Below are 25101 nucleotides of genomic sequence, written 5' to 3' on the forward strand. Positions count from 1 at the left end.
CATTGTGAGTTGCTGGAGAAAGAATCCATTTCCTTCTACTTCCAGATTCATGCCCTATTCATGGCACTGTGCGTCCTCCCTTAAATGTTCTCCTATTTCCCTATAGCCTTTTCAGTTGCAGTGATTTTGCCACTGCTGCTTTGCTAACCAGGGTGGCTCCAGGCACCAGCATGCCAAGCGCATGCGTGGGGCGGCAAACCACAGGGGGCGGGGGCGCTCTGCCGATCGCCACGAGGGCAGCAGGCAGGCTGTCTTCGGCGGCATGCCTGCAGAGGGTCCGCTGGTCCCGCGGCTTTGGCGGACCTCCCACAGACGTGCCGCCGAATCCGTGGGACTGGGGACCTCCCGCAGGCAAGCTGCTAAAGGCAACCTGCCTGCAGTGCTTGGGGCGGCAAAATACCTAAAGCTGCCCCTGTTTGCTAAGGAATTGCATGCAAAATACTTTGCATCAAGATTCCAGATCCCTGTACCCAGAGAGAGAGGTCAACAGTGCCATACTTCAGAACAGGCCTTAGATCATTGAACCACATAATATGGTTGCACTATGGAAATTTGCAGCTGAGACGATTAGGTGTTATATCACAGTTTAACATATACAGCCTTGCAGGAGTATTAGAAAGCCTTTGCTGTAAGACACAAATGCATTTTATTTCTAAAAATAAGGTATTTTACATTGGCAGGAGGGGAAGTATCGTGAGTCAAGCTTTCTGGCTGGGAATTTTTAAACTAGGGTATCTTTAGCTGTAGGAGCAGTGTTTATTTCATAGATCTGGGTCGTAGCCCTCCTCTTCAGCTCTCGGGCCACTTGGCAAACAGCAAAAGGCCAGCAACAATGAACTGCCATCCAGTCTTCACACAGGGTTCCCTGGGGAAAACAAGAAGATCATTTCATGCAAACGGAATGATCATGAAGCAGCTTTTCCACCTCACTATGTGTTTCCTATTCTAATCGCCCTACAGATAGAACAAGTTGCTGGGCCTGATTCGGACCTAAATCAACAAGTTGCTCTGGATTTACATTGGGATAAATGAGATCTGATTTGGGCCCAGTGTCTAACAGGATCTTTTCTAATCTACTGGCCTACAGAAGACTTAGGATCTGTCTACACTGCAAGCAGTGTACCATTAATCCAGCTAGCTCAGGTACTGGATAGTAGTGAATCCACGGCAGCATAGACTTCAACATAAGCTAGCTGCCCGGGTAATTGCTGAGGGTCCTGAGCAAGCTTGTACAGCCCATATTGAAGCCGATGCTGCTGTAGCTTTGCTGCTGTCAGTACCCGACTAACTAGACTGAAGCTGACTTGGGTATGTCTACACGAGCTGCAGTTACACCCCCACATGGCAGTGCGGGCATAACTTTAGGCTCTGATCTTGCAAAGTGCCCATGACTCTCATTAAAGCCAATGAGATTTGAGGATACTCAGTACCTCATAGCCTTTAAAGTGTCTCTACACATGGTTTGAACAATGTTCTTTGTTCCCTACCATCCTGATTACATAGCAATGAATATTTTACAGCATCAGCTCTGGGCTATGTAAATATACAGCAACAAAAACAACAATCCCCACCCACCTAGCCCCACAGTTCTGTTCTTCCAAAGTACTTTAAAACACACGAGCAGTTGCTTGGAGTTGGCAGTCTATTATAAATCAAATGCTGCCTTTGCCTCTGTGCAAAGAGACAGGGCATTCTGGAGGTTTAATGCATTATTTCTGCTTTAAAAATGCATTAAGGCATCTGAACAACAGATCCACAGATCACAAAGGAGTTTGGCTAGAGGACCCTGTTCAAACCTTAGCTGAAAATAAGAGAGGAGGAAAGCCAGTGAGGTGCTGATCTCCCTGTTCTCAAGATCAGGCCCCAAATGAACTTTTCCTATTTGCATAATTTCTACGTCATCAATATTCAGTAGCACACTCTAGCACACTAATCCCATTTGATCACATCTACAGATATTAAGCCTGTGCTGCAGTCTCTCTTTTTAGAACAGGAGGAAAACGCCTCTTAACATTATGTAAGCTGCACAAAACAGTCTCCTGCCTCCACCCTCCCAAACACACACACAAACACAAAGACTTACTCGTATCTTGTATTTCTCTCTGGCGCCGACTCTCATCGCTAAGGTGGAACCTGGCAGCAGCGGGAAACAGAGGCACTCCCCATAGTGCCTTGCAAGGCTGCATTCTAGACATGGGCTACACAAGGCCCCACAGACACCTGCCAGTAACCATAATCACAGGAGTGCTGTAGATTCACATTTAACAAGAGGCAAATGGCACTTTGAAAATAACCTGGAACATTCATTTTATTCTAATAACCTTGTCCCCTTCCTCAGGGATAAGAACGTTTTAAACTGGACTTCACAGAATTCTAGTGAACCCTACACTAGCAGGGAGGTGGCGGCTTTCCAGTGCATCCCATCTCCTCTTCCCAATCCCCTAGTGCTCAGTTCTCAACATGTAGCTTTCTGCAGAACACCACGTAGGGCTTCATAAGTCACAGTTTGATAACTACTACTCTACTTGGCCCAGCAGGTCATTTTTTATTCTAATGTCTATGGATCTATGCTATCTTCAACCAACCATTGCTAGCAGGATGCTGCTATGGTTCTGCTGATCAGCGTGGATAGGGATTTTAATCTTTGAGCTAAAATAACCAACACAGGTATACAATGGATCACCCACCCCCACAAAAGTAGTCTTTTCTAGCACTAATGGCCTCTTTATGTTCCAACCAAGTCAGAAGATACAGTTCCCCTGTAGTGCAAATGGGCCCTAACTCTCCAGAAGTGTCACTCTATGAACAGCAAGGGGGATGAACTGACAGCAAAGCTTAAAATGCATTGTGTTCAAAATATCTTTCCAGACAGTACTGAATCCCATTTGGCTTCCTTTTTTTTCCCCTTTTTAAAATTCTTGAAAAAGGTAAATTCAACAGCATTGTTATCACAGTTTCATGCAATTCATTTAAATGTCTTTTGTTCTCAAATCAGGAGTAAAAGCACCTAGGATAGCATTTGTCTACAGCAGAATTATAGCACCAGTGCCCACCACAGGGAATCATTCATTTAATTTCTTTGGTGACAGTTAGGGTGACCAGATGTCCTGATATTATAGAGACAGTCCCAATTTTGGGGTCTTTTCTTATACAGGCTCCTATTACCCCCACCCCGTCTCGATTTTTCACATTTGCTGTCTGTGACAGGAGATACAGTATTTTTCAATAAAATATATTAGTTCCTGTTCTGTTAACTGTGGTCCATAATCCCCTTTTTGGAAAATCATCACATTAATCTCAGTGGAAGACTAAATCTGTAATTACTTTAAATATTATGTTTTGAAGTTGACAAAAGCTGAAATAAATAGTATAGCCACAGCCCTCAACTCACCTAATCTGGGAGCAGGGTACTGGTTAAGACAACAAAGTCAATGCAAATGATCCCAGGTGACACAGCAGGAGAAGCTATACAGGGCTCTTCATTTAGAAGGATATTTTCTCCATGTGGCTGACAGCAAAACTTGAAAGCCAAAACTGAATCCCCAGTTCTATCTTCAGCTGAGTAGTGATGCCAACCAGTTCTTGCAACCCATTTTTATGGCCCAATCAACCCAGTCAGAAATTGGAATTAAAAAGCCCTGCCCCTGCAGCGTAGCACTCCACTGATTTTAGTAGAGTTGACAGGTGTAAACAAGGGCATAGTTTGACCTCATACCTGCATCCAAAGCTCAGCTGAGCTACCTTCAGACAAATAAGTCAAAGCAGTAGCAGTTTTCTGAGAACATGCATATCAGCCGTATTGTTTCAGTTGCTCCACTGTGAATTTAAAGTTCATTGATCTATTGAACAATTGCAAACACATACATATGCCAGTTTATTTCTCCAACTGGCGTTATAAATACTTTTTCCATAAAATAAGCAGCCCTGGCCTTTAGAGTTGTGTTCAGAAAAAAATTCAGAGAACAAGTTCACAATAGCAATATGAAGCACCTTGTGCCTTTGAATCTGGCTTTGCTCCAGATTGTATTCTTACTGCAAATTAAGAGTGATGATTTGCTACTGTTGACATATTATGAAAGAGAGAAAAGGACAAAAGAAACCAGAAGAAAATAATAAGCAAGAGAAAATAAAGACAAGAAAACCTGAAGTGCTATTAAGGAAACAAAACATCAAAAGAAACAAAGAAAAAACGTTGCTATTAGTTGTTTACCTTCTGTTTAAAGGATTAGAAATTTCTGCAACAATTTCTTTTCTTTTCTTTTTAGTTAAGGCAAAGAAAATTTATTTTTAAAGATCAGAGGGAAAACAATGCATGTTTAGGATTCTATGATGTGTCAGACTAAGATACAGAAGGCAGGTTCATTGCTTTTTTTAATTTTTAGCAACTTTTATATACAAAAGAGTTTGGTTTTTTAAAAAAACTGTGTTTACGAACATACCATCTCTCTCTTAGTCAGAGATGGCAGGAAGCCATTGATTAATGGCACCTAGTTAGTGCTATAAGCCGTGAGGATAATGCAAACTCTCACTGTAACACAGGAGACAAGGATGACAGGAGAACTACTAGCTGGCCAAATCCTTTTTGATGCTGACATCCCTGACTCCAGCTGACTTCCATGGACGACGTCGGTGCTGAAAGCTATTCAGGGATCTAGCCCAACTAGATTTAAATGTTCCTGCATGACGGCTAATAACTGTGACATTATGAGCGGCTGTAGCAAAAGGAGTTCATTCAGCAGCCAAGATTTAACACAACTGCAGTAGAGAGGGGCTTATCTACTCTATTGCTCGCTTAACATAATTTATGACCAAATTAAATAAGGGAGTAAAGAGAGTATATGTCTTCCGCCCACTACATGCGAGCCCATAGGCACACACAAATTACAGCTCTGGGTTATCCTACCATTATCCGGTTGGTTGGAAGGGGGACTCAAGTCCAAAGAAAATGGGAAGTTGAAAATAATGAGTTTTTACTTTTCTGTTATTTAATTAAGCTGAAATAAGGGAGAAGGAGGAAAGGGGCTGTATTTCTGGCTTTAGCACCTATCATTTCAACCCCTCGGTAGCACCAGGTACTCCAGGCGCTGTATGTGGATGCACTGCCATGTACATAAATTTATTCTCGCTAATTGAAAAGAATGGCAGCATTAAGCTAATTTAATAGTGGGCAAGTTCAAGGATCGGTTGTCAAACAGAAATTAATACTTTCCACTCCTCCTAAATGAGGACCCCAAAGCCCTTGATAGACATACAGGAATTTAGTCTAACATGAGGCAAAGATTTCATCCCCACTTTGCAAATGGGGAACCTGATGGACAGAGAAGGTAAGCGACTTGCCCAAGCTTAGGATCATGCTACAGCATGTCTTTAGAAGAGCCAGGAAAAGAACTCATGATCTACGAGTTCTGCACCTTAACCACTCAACAGTCCCTGCCTCCTTCCTTCAGGAAAAATCACACAATTAAACTAGCTTTTCAGGAGAACTGACCTTTTTCAATTCATCGGGTTTTTTAAATCAAGTTCTATCTAATTAAAAGTACTTGTCTGGCCCCGATCACTGGAGTATCTGGGCACCTCATCGTTTGTAACGTATTTACCCTCCCAAAGAATGGCAGTGATATTATCTCTGTTTTACAGATGGGGAACTGAGGCACAAAAGATACCTCTACACAGGACCAGCACTAGTGTTTTTAGCGCCCTAGGTGCATGGCCATTTCGCCTCCCCACGCACTGGTCCCGCAGCTCCAGTGGACCTGCTGCAGTCCTGCCTGCAGAGAGGGTCCGCTGGTCCGCGGCTCCGGTGGAGCTGCCACAGCTGTGCGTGCGGGAGGTCCACCGGAGCCGCGGGAGCAGCGGATCGTCTGCAGGAATGCATGCAGCAGCTCCACTGGAGCCGTGGGACCAGGGGACCCTCCACAGGCACTACTGCGGCAGCTCCACCGGAGCTGCCTGCCACCCCCCAATAATCCTGGTGCCCCAGGTGATTGCCTAGGCCGCCTAAATGGAAGCGCTGGCCCTGCCTCTACACAGCAACTGGGAGCCTGTACCCCAGCCAGGTAGACAGACAAGCTCCACTCAAGTTAGCATGCTAAAAGGAGCAGTGTGGATATTGTGGCACAGGCAGCAGCTCAGGCTAGACACCCTAGCTTGGACCCAGGGATTCAGGTGAGCTTGGACTCTGGCAGTAACATGCATCTCTCATGGTACATTCTAGTCATCTGATGGAATATCATGCCTTCCTATTGGTGAGAGTAACTCCTCTTAAAATGATAACTTTCAGAATCAATTCTCTTTTGACAAGGATTGTTCTCAATATTCCAGAAACTATCTTTAAGAACTGATCCAATATTTAAAGCTATTTTGCAACTATTTTCCTTTGGTACTGAGTGAGTTGGCACCAGAAACTACAAACTACTTCAACAAACAATATGTCTGTAAGCAACTCACTAATGCACAAGAGCAAACTGATTTGGCTGGAGATATCTAGTCTTTCAGACCTATCTTCCCTGGTTCTCTCGAGTACTGATGTGGTTTAATTCAGCCTGCAGGAGAGGAAAATAGACAGCTCATTTAGCTCAAACCTGCTTCACGACACCCCCCCTTCTCTTCTTTCTGGCAACGGAACAGCAGCCATTCAAATTAGGGACCATTCCAGAATGCAGGGAAGCTGTGATAAACACTGTCACAAGTAAAATTAGCAGAGATCTCACTTTGATCCCATCATTCGCCCACCATGCAATATGATAGGATGAGTATCCCCTGTTCAGGAAAGGCACAGAACTCGCAAATGTAAGTCAGCAATGGAGTTCATTAGCAGGGCTGTGTAGAGGAAGCTTGCTGGACACATCAGATAAACCAAAGGGGAAAGTGCGTGTGAAAGATTCTTTGTAACTATTTGCAAAATCCTTAATGAGTTCCTGCATTATGCGGGCTAATACTTTGTTCTGTTAGCTGCTCATTTACATGGAGCACCAGAAAGAAACAAAAACATGGAACAACTAAGGCCCCTGTGACAGACATTCTGCAGCTTTCAGCGCCTGAATTGGAGTCAGAAGAATTGGTCTATTCCTGGCTTTACCACTGATTCACTGTGTTAGCCTCACTAAGACACTTAATCGTCCGATGTCTCAGTTTCCCCACTGACAAAATGGGACAATAAAATACAGCCAACCTTTAGAATCCATGAAAGAGGCTTCCACAAGTGTTATTTGATTTTATGATTTGACTATTGATTTATTGGGAGTCTCGGTTATATTAATTTTATTACCCCTAAACCAGCCATAAATGGATGGTCTGATCTTCAAGCTCCAGTGTCTGGTAACTGGTCTATAAAAGTCTCATTTTGTTTTCTTCCTTGTATTACTTGGATTCATCCCCAAAGGAGGAATTAAAGCAATGATAAAACACTGCAAGCTCTTACAAACACTCTTGTCACTGCAGATACCAAAGAGGCCAGTGGTCCAATCTCCTCCGGTCCGTACGACTGTTGCGATGGTGGACATGCCAACCCCACGAGTTGGCTGAGTTGTCACAGGCTCTGTTGGCTTTTTGTTCCTAATTGAAAAAAAGCAATAAAATAAAAAAGGGAGGTTGGGCTTTTACCACCAAGGCTGCTCATAAACGAAGCAATCCTGAGTTTGACAGAAAAAAAAGTGGAATTCATTATTTTAGTGCTACCAATTTGCTTTATGGCTATCCTCTTTTGCAGTTTCGTTTCTCTCTGCTTCTGTTGCTGCTGCTCTCTATCCTCTCAGAGTGCAGCAGAAAATATAGCTGATCACCAGTGCCCTTCAGTCTCTAGCAAACAAAGAAATGATCAGAAACCAAGTACTTCAAGTGCAAATATGCAATATCCATACAAGTTTCAGCATCCACCAGCCAAATCACTGCAATTTACCTCTTGAATGTTAACGCTAGAAATCTGTACCTAGCACAGACCTTTCATCCTTATGATGAATGTATCAAATCATTCATCATTTCACCAGAGGGGGTTTTCAAGGGCTGAGCTACTGATACTGATTTCATTTGCATGCTGAAATTGCATTCTTTCCTTTTTGGACATAGCATGAAACTTGGTTTCTGAGCCAGACCCAGCCTCTTTCTAAAGTAGTATTGTGAGCAAGTCTTCTGGTGGAATATCTAAGGCTGAATTCAGTGCTGCATCTTCCAAGAGGTGGCGCCTAGAAGATGCCCCCAAGGAGTGTAGGGCGTGCCAAGGTACCTTTAATCCCTCTTTGTACCACCCAGGCTGTGCCTGCAGCCAATGATGCAAACCCCAAACTATGGCAGCATTTTCACAGTTATCTGCAGGGATCTTCGCAGCCTAGAATGGTAGAAGTGCTCAATGCTATATCCACTCCCCTTCCTTTTGCCAACACCCTTGCCTCACCCATGGCATGTTCCCGGCCCTGCTTCTTACAGCAAGGAGGCTGAAATACAGGGAGAGGAGCAACAAATCAGATCTCATGCGTCAGAGATTCATTCAATTGCCTGTAGGGTCAGGAAGGAATTTTTTCTCTGATACACAATTGGCCAGATGTATTCTAGGGTTGTTGAAATTTTATTTATTTTTTGCCTTCTTCTAAAGCACCAGAGACTGGCCACAGTTGGAGCGACGATGACAAATGGGAAGGAGCAGTGCTTTCAGGTGGCATGGAGAATCATCTTTTTTAGATGCCTGGCTGGTGTTTCTTGCTGACATGCTCAGGGTCATACAGATCCTCAGATTTGGCATCAGGAAATAGTTTTCCCCCATGTCAGACTGGCTGGGACTTTGGAGAAGTTTTGCCTCTCTCTTCAGCAAGGCTCATAGATCACCTGGGCATGTCTTACCTAATTTATTTCCTGTCATTGCAGGGGCCTCGGGCAGTGGTACCTCGGTCTCTCCCGTTCTCTGCCTATGGCACTCAAGGGTTTTGTTTCCTGAGGACTGAAATGCTTTTGTCTAACTAAAATCATTGGGCTCAATCTCAATGCATCAAATCATAGAAATGTAGGGCTAGAATGGACCCAGCGCTGAAGCAGGGCAAAATAAACCTAGACCATCCCTGATAAGTGTTTATCCAACCTCCAATGACAGGGATTCCACAGCCTCCCTTGGAAACCTAGTCCAGAGCTTTATACCTTAAAGTTGGAATGTTTTTTCTAATAGCTACCCTAAATCTCTCTTGCTAAAGATTATGCCCATTACTTCTTATCTTGTTTTCAGTGGACCTGGAGAACTGACCACTATCCTCCTTATAACAGCCATTAATGTATCTGAAGACTGTTAGCAGGTCTCACCTTAATCTTCATTTCTCAAGACTAAACAGGCCCAGGTTTTTTAACCTTTCCTCATAGGTAGGATTTTCTAAACCTTTTATCATTTTTGTTTTTCCTCTTTCCTAATGTATCTGGCCTCACCAGTGCCCAGTGGAATGGGACAATTACCTCCCATGTCTTATGTAAAACACTCCCCGTTAATACTCCACAAAATATTAGCCAGTATATAACGGTTTCTGGGTGAAAATTCATGGACTGTGTTAAACAGGAGGTCAGACTAGATGATCTATAATGGTCCTTTCTGGACTTAAACTCTATGAAATCAATGAAAATAGGACCACATAAACTGGCATTAAGCAGCTCCAGCATTGGGGGAATTCGCTGTAGGGTTTAGGTGGCACCTTTACAGCCTCAGCCTACATGGCATGGTAGCAGCACAAACAGAAGCCAGAGTGGGGACTAGAATCTGGCCCCCAGGTCTCAGGTTTATTTCATACAAATAGAGAGTCAAACCAGAGTGGTTCGATCCCCATTTAAAAAACAAGAGTTGGCAGCAACAGACCTGAATGGATTTTTTAAAATTATTTATTAAAATGCTCCACACAGTAATTAATTTTCCCTACATTCAATAACGTTGTTCCACTTGCTTTGAAATTGAAACTGCAAACCTCAGTAAATCACAACAGTTAAATCTCCACTATAGTATCCTATGGGAACTATTTTTTCCACCCCCTTTCTTCAGCAGTGGAAGAACACAGCAGTCATGCTGCTGTGCTAAGTCAAGGAAGCTGTCCTTCACACTAATATCAATAGGTTCTGCTATTAAACTTTATAACTCATGAGGGAGCCTGTATCAATCCTCAGCATTTCTTAATGTTATTCTTTGAGAACACACAACAATCCGATGATGATTTGGTCAATATTTTGACCATATGGGACAACACGCACTTAAATTAGAAATGGCAGCAAAGTCTAGTTGACATGGACCTAAGAGCCAAGAACTCCTGGGGCCCAGCCACCCTCTTCCATAGAAAGTCCCACAGGAAGGTGTCCTGTGGAAAGCCAAACTCTGTAGAAATCAGGGGTCTGCTGGAGAATGAGATTCATCTGCATGGAGGCCCTGTGCCTCCACACTGGATTTGGGATCCACTTCTTCCATGTTGCCAGGGACTCCTGTACCTTCGGTAAATACAGAGCAGCTCTGGTTCATGAAGTGATATAGATGTTGGCTATATCAGTGCTTGAGTAGTGAATTCTCCGCAGAGTTGCTAGAGGGAGGCCTGGGGGTTGTAGGGCGCTCTCAGTCTCATTCCCAGCCCCATGGAAGCACAAGGAAGGTGCTGTGGAAGCAATTAACACACATGCATAAAAGGTAGAAGTTCCTCTCCATGTGGCTCAAGGAGGACCAATCCATGCCCTGAGCTTTAATCCCGGTTTTGCACGGATGCTTCTCAGGCAAGACTCAACCGCAGCGTATCATGCCATGTTTCTTATGCTGTAAAATGGAGATAATGCTTATCTACGCCACACAGGCAATTTGAGAGTTGGTCAATATTAACGTACAGCCACACGAAAGTGCACAGCACTACATAAAAATTAAAAATGAGTATTTGCAAATGTGCTCACTCATGGCTATTTCCTCAAGGGGATTCCTTTCCTACTCAGCAGCTGATTTGTGTGTCTCATTAACATTTAGTTGATGATTTCATGTTGTTCCTAATCTCAGTGGAGAATAAATCCAGCAAAGGTCAAACGATCTTGCTAGCCCAGTAAGACACTACTGAAATATATCCAGGTGTGGTTTAATCAAAATTTGGATTCTGGGTGCTTTGTTGATGCCCCATGCAGTCACTGGTTCTTTCTTCATTGGCCATGAAGTCCTAAAGGGACCAATCAGCTTCTTAGCTGAAATCCACACAGGACTGAACAACAGGGAATCATCTCTAAGACTTGTGCCAAACTGAATCCTGTACACAGCACTATACTGCAGCAAGCATACATTTCTCATCACCGGTAATATATTTTTTTTTTTACACATCATTTATTTGTAATGCCAACTATGAAGTGAAAGGCAAGCACCTCATTTTATTTCTTACCGTAGAGCAGAAAGAAAAAAGGTCCCATCTTCAGGTGTTATTAGGGAAAGGATAAGCGGCGCTTGGATCTCAGGCAATGAGGCCTCCTCAGTCACACTGAAGCAGCAACTTCCTAACTGGTTCATTTGGTGTTGAGGGGAACGAGAGAGAGAAATTCTCCTTCTCTGTGGGATTCAGAAGTGCCTCAAGATTGCTCATAGCTGAATGCTGATGACATCATTGCATGCTCAGGCCTGATGTCACAATGGGGTCCCAACAGCTGAAACAACCTCCAGATTAGAAAGTGAAACCCCTTCCTCCCCCAGAAATTACACACACATCTTTACATGGAATCTGAAGATAGCCCTTCTGCCTCTAAAGCATGTCTGTTGTGGACAGGAGAGTCCTTTAAAATCATGAATGACTGGAGATACAGGCCTGAAGTTTAAAGTGACAAAAGATAATCCAGTTCCCCTTGATTAAGAACTGCTAATCAGTGCCCATGTATTTTTTTGCCACAGACTTGATTCAATGGCAAGTGGGCCTATTGCTCCAGCTAAGAAGTGTATAATGGTATAAATATCAGATCCAGTAGTACTACCACCTTTCCCATAGCCTTTCAAACTAGAACTACTAATAGTTATAGTATACCACTAATGATATATTATTTCACAGTGTTTGAAGAAATCTTTCAACAATTTACCAAAAGCAATGTGAGAGGACAGTTGCTAAGGACATGCCTACACTTAAAACACTGTAGCACTTCAGTAAAGATGCTACCTACACCGACAGGAGAGTTTCCCCAAGAGGTGGCAGCTAGGTCAACAGGAGAATTTTCCCACAGGCCTAGCGCTGTCTACACCAGGGGTTTGGCTGATTTAACTGCGGGTCAGGGGTATGGATTTTTCACACCCTTAAGCAATATAGTAACTGAGCCTGATCACCTCGAGGTCTCCCTAAGGCGCGAGTTTTTTAAGGAGCCTAAACGTTTACCGGTGATGTTGAAACTTTCGTGGTTTGTGTGTGTGAGTATGCCTGGGTACTGATTTTGCTATTGTTGTTAGCTAACTGAGTCTGTATTGTGTTGTAAGCCGGAGTCTCACGGCAAGCTGTAGTTATCTTATTGCATTTTGCTTTTATTTAGACGAGTTGTTGCATTTATGGTTAATAATAGTACCAATACCACTCTTATTAACCCCTGGAAGGACCTGAATAACTATTGGGACCTAGAGAAATACCAGGGTCAGCTTCTGTTTGTAATTGCAGTATTTTTATTATTTGTTCTGGTATTATATTGTAAGCCCAAGTTGTAACTAGTATTGAGTTGTTCCTTATCCTCACCTGTGACTCATTCAATAAACCCTCAATTTTTAACCCCACGACTGATTGTTTGCGTTATCCCCATTGCTACCCTCGGGCACTTGTCACCCCCCCCAAGGGCATCCAGTGATCGAACCTCCGCCCCATCCCAACGCTCATTACCCGGTAGATAACGGGCACCTTGTGACCATATCGGTGGAGCGAGGGACGAGAGTAATCAGTAATCAACATGGCGTCACGAACAGGATGCCTTCGGGAGGGTCAGTGTCCGTGTCGTAGTGGGGACCGTGAACAGTCTGAGCTCGAGCAATTTCAACACCTACAATTTCACCAAGTGGCCAGCAGACAATCTGAGAGGCCCACCCTAGATTGGATTTGTGTTATAGAGTCAGGGTCAGGGTCAAAAAGCTATACGACCTCGTTAACCCTGACTGCCATAGGATGTCTCCTCCATTGCCATCCCACCTTTAAATGTCAGCCGGCCGATAGTTCCCTGCAACCCCAGTGCACGGAGGTTGCGGATACTAGTCGGACCGAGACACCGTCCGGCATTTGGAAGGAGTGTAGCCGTATCATTAAAAAATCCGGGGCCACCGTTTCTAAACTCATACCCCCGCCCCGGGTACAGCCGGGTGACCCAGCCCACGGGTTGCTAACCCAATTAATGGAGGAATTAGAACAGACCAGGCGGTCAAAGAAACTTAGACCGGACGAGTATAAGTCGGAAGACGTGTCCACGGTCTTGTTCAGCGCACTAAACAAAGCGCTGGACCTCTGTGCGGTCCTTCATGGAAGCACTATGTTTGCCGCTAAACAGGCCGCCGCGAATGGCACCGATAGTGCAGAAAGCGAGATGAGTGACAAGGAGCAGGAGGACGGGAGTCAGGCTGGCAGAAACCCACCCCCCCTATGAAGGCCCCCCTCCCCCTTCGATCTATCCTGCTCTCCCCTCAGCCCCACCTGCGCCTGAGAAGGAGATGCAGATGGAGGCAATGCCTGTTGCTATTACAAAAAGCAAGGTGGACTCTAATACAGGCCAAATTATTACTACCACCGAATATCGTACCCGCACTAAGGCAGAATTGAAGGAGTTTATGGTAGACACCAGGCGTGGGGAGAGCGAGCCTGCCCTCGTTTGGCTGGGCCGTCTGGCCCTGGATCACGGGGCAGAGATAGTGAACAGGGAGGAGGCTAGTCTCTGGCCAAAACGTCCACCTGGTCGGGAGGATTTTCAGGCCATAACCTCTTAAGAAATGGGGTCTGGCCACTTACTACACCAGCCGCAGCCTCTTTAGCCATGAAAGGCAGTTTTAAGGGCATGTATATACCTCCCGGCAGCATAAATACACCCCATGAAATCATATGGGCTATTGCCGGGGCATCCATCGTAATGTGGGACCCACAGACGGTGCCCTTGAACTTGAATCCGCAGCAAATCCAATCTAACACACCGCTCATTTATGTCGGGGACCCCACTCAGATCCCGGTCAACAGGGATGCAGTGGACTTAGCCATAGATGGCGCCCCACCGATTGACACAGGGGGAACCCTGCTGCTGCATGGTTGGATTGGGCGCCCTCTTATTACTTTATATGAGGCTATGTCCCGTCTTCGAATGCCACAAGCCCCCAAGAGCCCCATCTCAGCCCTTCCAGCTGAGAACCCTGTTAATAAGGGTCAACCTAAGCACCCTGAACGTACCAAGGCTGAAAGGGCGCTTTTTGGGTTCCTATTACATAAGGGGATCCCCAAGGAAGCACTGCGCAAGATGTCTGATTCTCAACAGCAAGATCTGGGGAAACAGTTAGGATGGAAGGACTGGGACGATTATTTGAGAACAAAAAACGAGTAGAGGCCGGGTGCGCCCCGGCCTCCACAGAGACTTGGGATGACCGACCATATTACACCCTATTGGTAGCCGGTCCCAAACCCCTTCACACCCCTGTATCTTTCCTGTTGGACACCGGAGCTCAAATCTCCGTTATTAAACCCGATGTACCTCATGTACCCACAAGTTCTACTACGTTTATTCAGGGTCTTAACAGCATTGAAGAAAAACCTGTAGTCTGCTTTACTCTGATTCACAAAGGGTATAAACGGAAAGTTAAGGCTTTGTTGGGAGGAACAAATTTGCTGGGGGTTGGGGATATAAAACGACTACGATTACAAAAACAGGTCTGTCAGGCCCTGCCTGTCACCCTGTCGCCCGATGCCCCCCCCCCCTTATAGCCCCGAGCTTGTTAATAACAGTTCATGGAAATTTTCCCCTATTCCCACGAAGCCTGAAGGCATCCCCCTCATTAAGCAACTGCTCAACCAATTATTAAAGGAGGGACGGATAGCACAGGCAACCGCGTCAAACTATCTATCTCCCGGCTGGGGTATCCCCAAGCCCGGCAACCCCTCTGAATTTCGGTTGGTCATCGACTATAGACAAGCAAATAGTCGAGTCCGACACCTCCCATTTGCAGGCCCAGCCACCATTCCAGAAATACGGCAGCAGCTAAGCAATGCCAGTGGGAGGTGGGCCTGCACCCTGGATTTAAAGGATATGTTCTATCAAATCCCGTTAGAGGACAAACCCCAAATCCTAAATTTTGCGTTCCAGGGCGCACAGTACCAGTGGAAGGTGTGCCCTCAAGGGTTCTGTAATTCCCCCGCCTTGGCCACGTCCGCTCTTGCAAAAACCTTAAATGGGGTAGAAGCCACTGGGGGCACCACTATTTTAGCCTATGTGGACGACATAATCATAATTGGGCCCAACGAACACATAGTCCAACACGTAACTAACACCGTGGTAGCCGAACTAAAGGCCAATGGGTGGCGAATTAATGAGACAAAAAGCCACCACGTGCCCTCTCAAAGCTTTTCCTTCTTAGGCCAACATTATGACCCCTACAACTGTGGCCAACCCACCTCGGGAATTCTAGACCCTTGGGTAAAAGACCCGCCCGAGAATAAAAAGCAACTACAGAGACTTTTAGGCCTAATTAATTATCACCGACACTTCATCCCAGATAAACACCTTGTAGACCTGGAAACGATCCAGGAACCCCTCTCGTCCAAACGGAAATGGGAAATATGGAGTCTTGAGGCCCAAAAAAGCCTGGAACGAATAGCCACCTGGTTTGCCTCTAACCCACGGCTAGCGCGATATAAAAGGGACTCACCTTTTACCATTACCCTTTTCTTTACACAACATCACTATGGGTACTCAGTATCACAAGACGGGCAACCGGTCTATAACTGGGCCCGACGGCTCAAGGGCCCTCAGTATCGATATGGACCCATAGGACTTATGTTGCTAGCCAAAGGCGAGGCACGCATTTGGGCTCCTCTATCTAGTAAAGGAACCCTGATCAGCCCAGAGGTACACCTCATTCCTTGGCTCACGCGGCTGCCCCCCCCCCAGTTTTCATGGGACCAGCCTAACTTGGCAACAGCTGTGTTATTTGGGGGAAATCACGTGGCGGGAATGGACGCTTAAATCGCTGCCAAACGATGTCCGATTCCCAGCAGCCTCGGAGCCCTTGTGTATAAAAAGAAAATATGACCCCTGGATTGTGTCCGATGGGGGCACTTCCCCGACCCCCCGGGCAGGAGTCCTCTGTGCTAAATGCGACCACTTCCAGGTTGATCTCCTTCCCCCGGGTTCATCGGCCCAGCATAGCGAAGTCCATGGGGTCCTTCTCGCTGCCCAGCACGTTACCCAGGCCCATTCCGTTTCTATTCAAGTCGTATTGGGCATAGACTCACAATTTTGTCTCAGCATTCTCACGGGAGAGGCTAACCCCACAGCATTTACGCCCCTGTGGGACACTATTTTCAACCTTGTACGTAAGTTCTCCCGGCCCTGGTTTATAACCCATTGCCCGTCGCATCGTCCTGATTCTAACCCCCTCCACTCCAAATTGGACCAAAAAATAAGGGAAATTCAAGCGCCCCAAGTGTGCCTGGGGCAACAGCTCCAGCTCAAAACCGATCCATTCCTCCGATGGCTTCATGAGGATTGGGGGCATTTGCCTAGTGGCCGCCTATACAATCAGTTAGCCCTAGGTGCTCAGGGAAAACCAGGTACGGCGGCAGGACTGCGAAAGAATAGTGCAGTCTTGCCTTAAGTGTGCACAAATCAAGTCCCAAAACCGCCCGCGTTATGAGCGGTGGGCGTACGCTGCAGAGTACTTTCCTCCCGGCGCAGTGTGGCAAATAGATTTAATGGGACCCCTACCTGGAGCCCGTCGCCACCCAAAGGCTCTGGTAGTGGTGGATTTGGGCTCCCGTCAAACTCACTGCATCCCCCTGAATACCACCACGGCTGCAGCTGTGGCTGGGGCGCTGCAACAGGTGGCCGCAGCATGGGGTGTGCCCTCCGAAGTTCAAGCAGATGGGGGACCCCCTTTTACCAGCAAGCGTTTCGAAGCATTGGTGTTGGGATGGGGGGCCTCCCTCCATATTCACTTAAAATATCGCCCCGAGAGTAATGGCGTTGTAGAGCGGAAAATCGGGGTTCTGAAAATCATGATACGTTCAGTCAATCTCAACGTTGACTATAAGGGTTGGAGTGCGCTATTACCACAGGTTCTTATCTCCCTCAATGCAAACTATTCTCGTTGGCCTGAAATCAGCCCCAGGCCTAGAGGCCCCTGGACTCCCGTATATCACCCTGACCAACTTGTCTGGGTGGCTGAGCCACAGGCCTCAGGTCACCGAGAACCCTACGCTGCACAAATTGTAACTGCAGGTAAATATCCCAATACCTATACGGTTGTGGATGTCCAGGGCAACCACACCTTGGTCCACCATAACTGGATAAGCAAACGTTCTGAGTCAGGAGCGAACTAACGGGGGCCAATAAGGCCGCCTTCTGCTTTGTCTTGCAGCTCGCCATAGCGGCAGGAAGCCGGGACGACAACCAGGAGGGCCCAGATTTGCTGAACTTAAGACATCCGTATCCTGTGGGCGAAAATACCCATCAGCTTATGTTCGCAGCCTATTGGATCCAGGAAGCCCTGGGAGGAAACATCGACTTATCCTCACTGACCTCTGATAACTGCCTTGCATGTTCCAATAGGCTGTCTGTAAATAGGCCTTTGTTTGATTTATTGCCTTTAGTGTTTAATTTTAGTAGCATTAATGGTCCCCTTAATTGCTCTTCCCCCTTTGCTCAGTGGCTCCCCACCGTACAATGGACAGGTTGCACAAATGATCTTTTTGACCCCATTTCCCCCCTTGTTTTTCCTATTTTTAATGAAACTAGGGTACGTCGTATGGGCCCACTCCCCTTGTCACCTGGGGAAAGGCCCATGGCATCCCACTGTTGGGCCTTTTTGGGAAATAATCGAACAGAAACCATTTGGGTTGGGGCCTACCCCAATTGTTCCCAGTGGTAGCTTGTAGATGGAAATGAGACAGCCAGCAGCCCTATTTTCAATCGTACGTCCCCACCCCCCGTTTTATGCAGTAACCGCGGCCGGAAAATTGGGTCCGGCGGCATTACTTATAACGGCAAAAAATTCTATCAGCCCCTTAAACACACATATCTATCCCACAGCCACATTAAGAAGTTAGTTTTTAAGGGAGGCTCGGCATGTCAGAACTCTGCCTTTTCCCCTTGGTTCCCCAGACCCGGTCACTTTTGGCTGTGTGGCGAGGCAGCCTATACGGCGCTCCCCCCTAACCCTAGTGGTATATGTACCATTGGCTCTATCCTGATAAAAGGGGGTGGTATTTATGTTAAGACCTGGCATCCCAACTCAGCTGGACGGGTTTGACGTTCCTGGGGTTGGTGGGAAAAGGCAAAGGGTGCGCTGTCCTCTGTAGTGTCTTCAGTGGTCTCGTTTAACCCCGTTGGATATATGTTATTACGTGAGCAAGTATTATTCCAATCACTGGCTATTGAAACGCTGGCAAATACCACTACAAAAGGTTTTAATTTAGTTAATCAGCAGCTAACTGAATTATCAGATTATTCTTTTCAGAATCGATTAATGATACAATTTCTGTTGCAATCACGGGATTTTTGTGAGACCCTCATATCTATGTACCCACAGTTTAAGGATAAGTGTTGTGTCTCTGTTTCTTCTGTATCTGGAAATTTAACGGAATTAATAACCTCAGGGCTTTAGGAACCGCCATGCGTGAGTCCAGGGAGACCTTCCGATTTTGGTCCTGGCTCGATTGGTTGGGTCTCAGAGCCTACAAGGCTTATTTCCAATCTCTCCTTATCTCCCTCCTGGTCAGGTGTATCCTGCTCTGCCTTGGCTGTGCCTGCTTAAAAGCCTGCGTCCATCGTATTATCGGGTCGGCCTACATTGCCTCTTCCCTCGACACACGCCCTCTTGTAGAAGGGGACGGCGAGTCAGACGAGGAATCTGAGGTATAGGCATAACGTTCACATGGAGCCCAGGGCACGGGGGCATGTTAGTGCCTGGTTTTTTTTTGTCCTGCAGCTTGAAGCAGCTTTTTGCCCTGGCCTCCATGTTCAGGAAACGAGCACACAGTTTCAAGCGAAAAACATTTCCTGTAAAGTTACCCTTTGATGCTAGGCAAATTTTGTGGTCAGCCATTTCCAGGAAACGCCCCCCCCCCGGCCCCTGAGGGTGGTAACAAGGCACCTGCAAGTCTCCTAATTAGGAGAAACCTAGCCGAAAATTGAACACGTCATTACCTTTATAAATTGTCCGGTGCGCATAGAGTGGACGGGGAGAAACGAAAAAAGCTGGACCTTGTAACCGAGCCTGATCACCTCGAGGTCTCCCTAAGGCGCGAGTTTTTTAAGGAGCCTAAACGTTTACCGGTGATGTTGAAACTTTCGTGGTTTGTGTGTGTGAGTATGCCTGGGTACTGATTTTGCTATTGTTGTTAGCTAACTGAGTCTGTATTGTGTTGTAAGCCGGAGTCTCACGGCAAGCTGTAGTTATCTTATTGCATTTTGCTTTTATTTAGACGAGTTGTTGCATTTATGGTTAATAATAGTACCAATACCACTCTTATTAACCCCTGGAAGGACCTGAATAACTATTGGGACCTAGAGAAATACCAGGGTCAGCTTCTGTTTGTAATTGCAGTATTTTTATTATTTGTTCTGGTATTATATTGTAAGCCCAAGCTGTAACTAGTATTGAGTTGTTCCTTATCCTCACCTGTGACTCATTCAATAAACCCTCAATTTTTAACCCCACGACTGATTGTTTGCGTTATCCCCATTGCTACCCTCGGGCACTTGTCACCCCCCCCAAGGGCATCCAGTGATCGAACCTCCGCCCCATCCCAACGCTCATTACCCGGTAGATAACGGGCACCTTGTGACCATATCGGTGGAGCGAGGGATGAGAGTAATCAGTAATCAACAGTTATACTGCCCTAATTTCAAAGTGTCGACCAGGCCTAATGCTGGAGGCGGAAGGAAAAGCAGGGGAGGGGAGAGTGGGCAAAGAAAAAGCTATGGTTTAATGCTGGCTAACAACTCTGAAAACAGAGCATTCTACCAAATCAAGTTTGAAGGACAGAGATAAACCAGGCACAGGAGGAATTAAGTGCAAACAGATTTAATGCCATTGTAAGGCAGCAAGAAGTTCGTGCTCATGATTTTGTTTATGCTATTCCCTGTTAAAGCTTGCCTAACCCCCATTCTCCCAGTAAGGCAAAGTCATCCCAAAGTTTTGCTGATAATACAGGGAATCTAACACATTAACAAATCCCTTTATCTTGTCACTAACTTTTATTGGCCATAAATTGGTGAAGTACCCACATTACAGACCCACAGTTCACAAAGGAGGGTTTGGTTTCTTGCTCCAATAGAGCAGGCCTTCCACACTGCCCCCAGTGATGTTAACTTAGTTTTTGGCAGGACCCATGTAAAAGATGGTTGCTATTGAAGTTTTCCTTGAATCTTCTAAGAAGGGCACCTGATGAGAGGAAATCAAGCCACATTTGCCTCACTTTGAGGAGCACAACAGAGGAAGAGGAAATCTATTTTCAGTGTTGAGTTTATTTTTAGATTGCTGAAATCTATGCACAATTTGGGGTTTCATCCAATGTGTGATGGCTTTAGGTAATGCAGCCATAATAATTTGCATGTTTATAGCACTTTTCAGGGGATCTCAAAGTGTTAGAAACACTAATGAAGCCTGAAAGAAAGGAAGGTATTTTATACTACTGCTAAAGATAGGGAAACTGAGGCACAGAGGAATTAACAGAATTTGCCCAAGGCCACATAAAAGATTAGTAAAAGAGCCTTGATAGTCATTCTGCTCCATTCCACTAGACAACACTATACTTTAGCATGAGCAAAAAATTGCTATTCAATGTTTTTTAAAAGCAATTCCCTGTTAAAGCTTACCTCACCAAACTTCTTCCAGTAAGGCTGTGAAGAAGGGCCAGAGTTTTGCTACTAATATGGAGAATCTAACACTAACAAATCTCTTTATATCGTCATTAGCCTTTATCAGACAGAAAGTGCATGCGTAGCTGCATAACAGTGACATCTCCTGGAAACAAACAAACAAAACAAGACATGGAAGAATAATCAGTTCAGTTTATCAGTTGCTTCTCATGCATTTAAAACAACTAGCTTGTCTGGACTGCAGGAACCTTGAGCAAATGTGAAGCATATTGGTCTTCATTTTTTGCTTCACAATGAGAAGTACAAGATTTTCCTCCTAGATGCCAAAACATTATTTCATTGTGCAACATCAGTCTAAAATCTTCTTTGTTCTTGAAATAAGCTTCAACACAATCTGTTAAATGAGGAGGGTCAAGAAGCAACCTTTGCTGTTAGAAGCTTTTGGACCAAGTCCAGTCTGCCCTGCTTATCTGGTTGTCAGTCCACACTACTTCAGGATTATTTATTTATTTGCTTGCTCGGTTTCCAATTTCTGGAGCCAGCCAGGGCGATTCCAGACAAGGAAAGCAGCTGTTTAAGGAAAATTTTTTGATCATCTCCATTCTACACTCTGGCCTGAAACTCAGCTGGGCTTTAGGGGGGTTGTTGCCAATAACATCTGTACTTATTTGCAGCGACACCTATTCATTACTTCCACTTGGATAGCCACCAAAGCTGGTGGAAAGGTTTTAGGTCTTATTCCAAAAGAGGAGACTTGTAATGTAACCTACTGGAACAGCATAGAAGGGTCAGCTTTAGTATATCATCCCATTCCTGGGGTAGCACCTAAACCTTTAGCATTCCGGCTTGAAGCTGGTGTCAGTGTTATGAACTGGGACCACGGTGGTACATCTGGAAATACTTACCCATCCTGCACTCCTTCTCTGTTCGTTAAAATCTCAATTTTCAGTATAGACCAAAAGTCAGTGAGGGTTCCTTAAGGAAAGTCAAACAAGTTGTGACATTCAGAGTCCTGACAAACTGCTATATATTATTTGCTATAAATAGGTAAGAAAAAATACTGAGTCTAAAGAAGTGATTTTATCTGACAAAAGCTTTCATGGGTGAAGATGAAGTGGGTCTTCACCCATGAAAGCTCATGCTCCAACACTTCTGTTAGTCTATAAGGTGCCACAGGACTCTCTGTCGCTTTTTACAGATCCAGATTAACACAGCTACCCCTCTGATACTTTATCTGACAATTGAGCCTGAAAAACCTGAGTAGGAGGAACCATTAACATCCTACAAAGGTTCTCCTAAAGTGGGATGTTTACCCAGAGACACTAGAGAGGAGAATGGGTGTATAGAGATCCTTTGAAAAGATCCAGTGTCAGCAGGGCCAGCTCCAGCTTTTTTGCCACCCCAAGCAGCCAAGGAAAAAAAAAAAGAAAAAAAGAAAAACCCGATTGAGCTGCCGCCAAAAAGGAAGAGACGGAATGAAGGACCCGCCGCCGAATTGCCGCTGAAGACCCGGACGTGCTGCCCCAATAATGGTCGGAGTGCTGCACTTTTCTATTGGCCGCCCCAGGGACCTGCTTCCTTCGCTGGTGCCTGGAGCCGGCCCTGAGTGTCAGAGGTAACTCTTAAAAAACACCAAATTGGTTGTGATGTGCAAGGTCTGTTTATTCAAGAGCCCTTTACATAGACTCAGAAGAATTCCTTGAAGTGTATAAAAAGCCCATTGCACGGTTCAATATACACCTGTGTGAAATTAGGAGGCCATGAATTAAAGATTTCATTTAACGAAGATAATGAATTTAAAGCATAGACTGTAACTTGACAACGCAAGGTGCTGAGTCTTGAGCTAACAGAAGCAGCAAAGTGCACAATGCTAATCAAGACTTAATACCTTGAACTGACCAAGGCATTATAAATAGGGGTGAGGGGCAAAATTGATCATTGTTAACATATGAAGACAGGGGCAATTAATTGAAGATCACAGAGGGACTGACATGATGCTAGGGCATGACAAAAAGAGGATGAAATCATGCACTGTCAGTCTGAGTAGAGGGCATGAAAGTTTTTCTTGCTCAATTGTAACTAAATAGCCAGACCTAGTTAGTTAAGTTTACTGCATTGTCCGCCTAACTATAGGTGATGTTGGAGATTAGCACAGCGAGACACTTCTGAGAGAAGGCAACTGAGAAGGCAGGCATAAGAAAAGCAGAAGTGATAGCCTGAGTTACTGAGGGTGCCAGAAGTGGGTTTCATGTCTCAGCCTCATAAGGCCCAACATAATCTCACTTCCCATCTAGATCTGTTTTCATTTTCTCTGGCTTCCTCACCATTTGTTATTCCCAACCTTTTTACCTTTTAAGGCTTCTTATTTCGTTTCCCTCACTCTCTGATTTGTACTACTCTCTCTACCAGCACCACTCTGCTATATATACTGCCCTAAGTCACTAAACGTTGAAAAAGCAGGTAGAGGGGAGAGGACCTCAAACTCAGTGAAGTCACAATGTCAAAAAGAGGACAAGTGATCGTGTCAAAAGCAGCAGAGAAGATTGAGGAGGGGGATGGTGTAGACGACCTCAGATTTGCTGATGAAGAGGTCACTGGAGACCTTATTCAGACAGAATACATATGTATTTACATACCTCTGCCTACACTATACAGTACATACTTATTACTTCTTTGATCCTACCCACTTTTATGAGCACACCTAATTATTTATTTCTCCTGAGTATAACTCCATCAAAAGCATGGAGTCTTATGAGCATTTATTTCCTTGGCTGGCCAAAAAATCCGTGTCTTATTGTCAGTGTTTTATATACTTACACAAACAGATGGAGTTTGGTATGCAAGTCTCACTGCATATTTATAACTTCTGCCCTGGTTGCTGTAATTCCCTCTCCAGCAGATATACACTTCAGAGCAGGTTCCTACTGCTGTGATGACAAGCATTCAGCAGGCACTGTAATTGCACAGTAAAATAGCTCATTTTCTTACTGACAAGCCCTAGTTAAAGAGGCGTTCGGAGGCAGCCTGGTTGCCTGAAGAGAAACAAATCAGAGCACAGAGAAAAAGGCGAGAGAAGGACCAGTGTCTTTCACCCTCAACCCCCTTTTCCACACTGGTTAATAAGTTATTGAAAAAGATGGTGGCTGCCACTCTGCCCAGGAAACAGAAATGGCTTGGATTATTATTTGAAATGAAATATTTGGAGATATACCAATCTCCTAGAACTGGAAAGGACCTTGAAAGGTCAACAAGTCCAGCCCCCTGCCTTCACTAGCAGGACCAATTTTTGCCCCAGATCCTTAAGTGGCCCCCTCAAGGATTGAACTCACAACCCTGGGTTTAGCAGGCCAATGCTCAAACCACTGAGCTATCAGATTTTTTCTATGTGAGTTCTTGAAGACCTGTGGCACAGCAGCAGTAAAGCCCATACTTCTTCACATGCTCTGTCATGTCCAGAAGAACAGTGCCAAATACAGCCAAGTGAAGTTTCTCAGTCATTTTCTGTTGCAAAAAAAAAATGAAAAAATTTGGTCAACCTTTCATGAATTCCTGTAGATTGTGCCAAATGGATTTGGCTGAAAGGGCCTTTAAACAATTTTTTTTTGGGGGGACGGGGGGGAAAATCAGAAGATCTTGTTTCAACCTCTTTGAAACACAAACAATTTGATTTTTTAATACAAAATGGGTTGGGGGGGTTTAAAGTAAAAAAAATGCTCGAAGCTGAAATAAAACATTTTGTTGTGGATCAAACAAAACATTTCTTTTGACCCAAAACAAAGGTTTTCTTCAACTTTTCAATTCACTGAAAATGTTTCATTTTGGATCAACACAAAATTAATTTTTTTCAGAATTGCAAGAGAACCCCCCAAAACGCTCAATCATTTGCACAGCTCTAGTTCTGAACAGTTGACCCTGGCTACATCCCACTTGGAAATCATCTGATTTTCAGACCATGAGGGATTTTCCAGGATAAGATTGATAACAGAGACTGGGACATGGAGATGAACATGCTTTGAACAATCTCGCTGACTAAGGTTCTAGAGGATCTTTGCCTGTGACCTTACACGTTGGACTCACTCCCCTCTGCTGACTTGTAAAGAG

At 45.1% G+C, this 25101-nt stretch overlaps 1 protein-coding gene across 2 annotated transcripts; it reads right to left on the reverse strand.

Annotated features, from left to right (window-relative positions):
* Positions 1 to 414: 414 nt before the first annotated feature.
* On the reverse strand, positions 415 to 24491 carry PLAC8L1 (PLAC8 like 1). Of its 2 annotated transcripts, XM_050962872.1 has the most exons (5): positions 20998 to 24491; positions 11358 to 11616; positions 7421 to 7554; positions 2084 to 2220; positions 468 to 865 (listed from the first exon to the last, which is right to left on the reverse strand). In XM_050962872.1, exons 2-5 carry the CDS (start codon positions 11480 to 11482, stop codon positions 722 to 724), a joined length of 540 nt encoding a protein of 179 aa, XP_050818829.1. In that variant the 5' UTR covers positions 11483 to 11616; positions 20998 to 24491; the 3' UTR covers positions 468 to 721. The 2 variants fall into 2 exon arrangements, with proteins under 2 accessions (XP_050818830.1, XP_050818829.1); XM_050962873.1 differs by lacking the exon at positions 20998 to 24491 and having other exon boundaries at positions 415 to 865; positions 11358 to 11999.
* Positions 24492 to 25101: the final 610 nt, after the last annotated feature.

This window comes from Gopherus flavomarginatus, chromosome 7, assembly GCF_025201925.1.
Source record: "Gopherus flavomarginatus isolate rGopFla2 chromosome 7, rGopFla2.mat.asm, whole genome shotgun sequence".
Classification (NCBI taxonomy): Eukaryota; Metazoa; Chordata; order Testudines; family Testudinidae; genus Gopherus; species Gopherus flavomarginatus.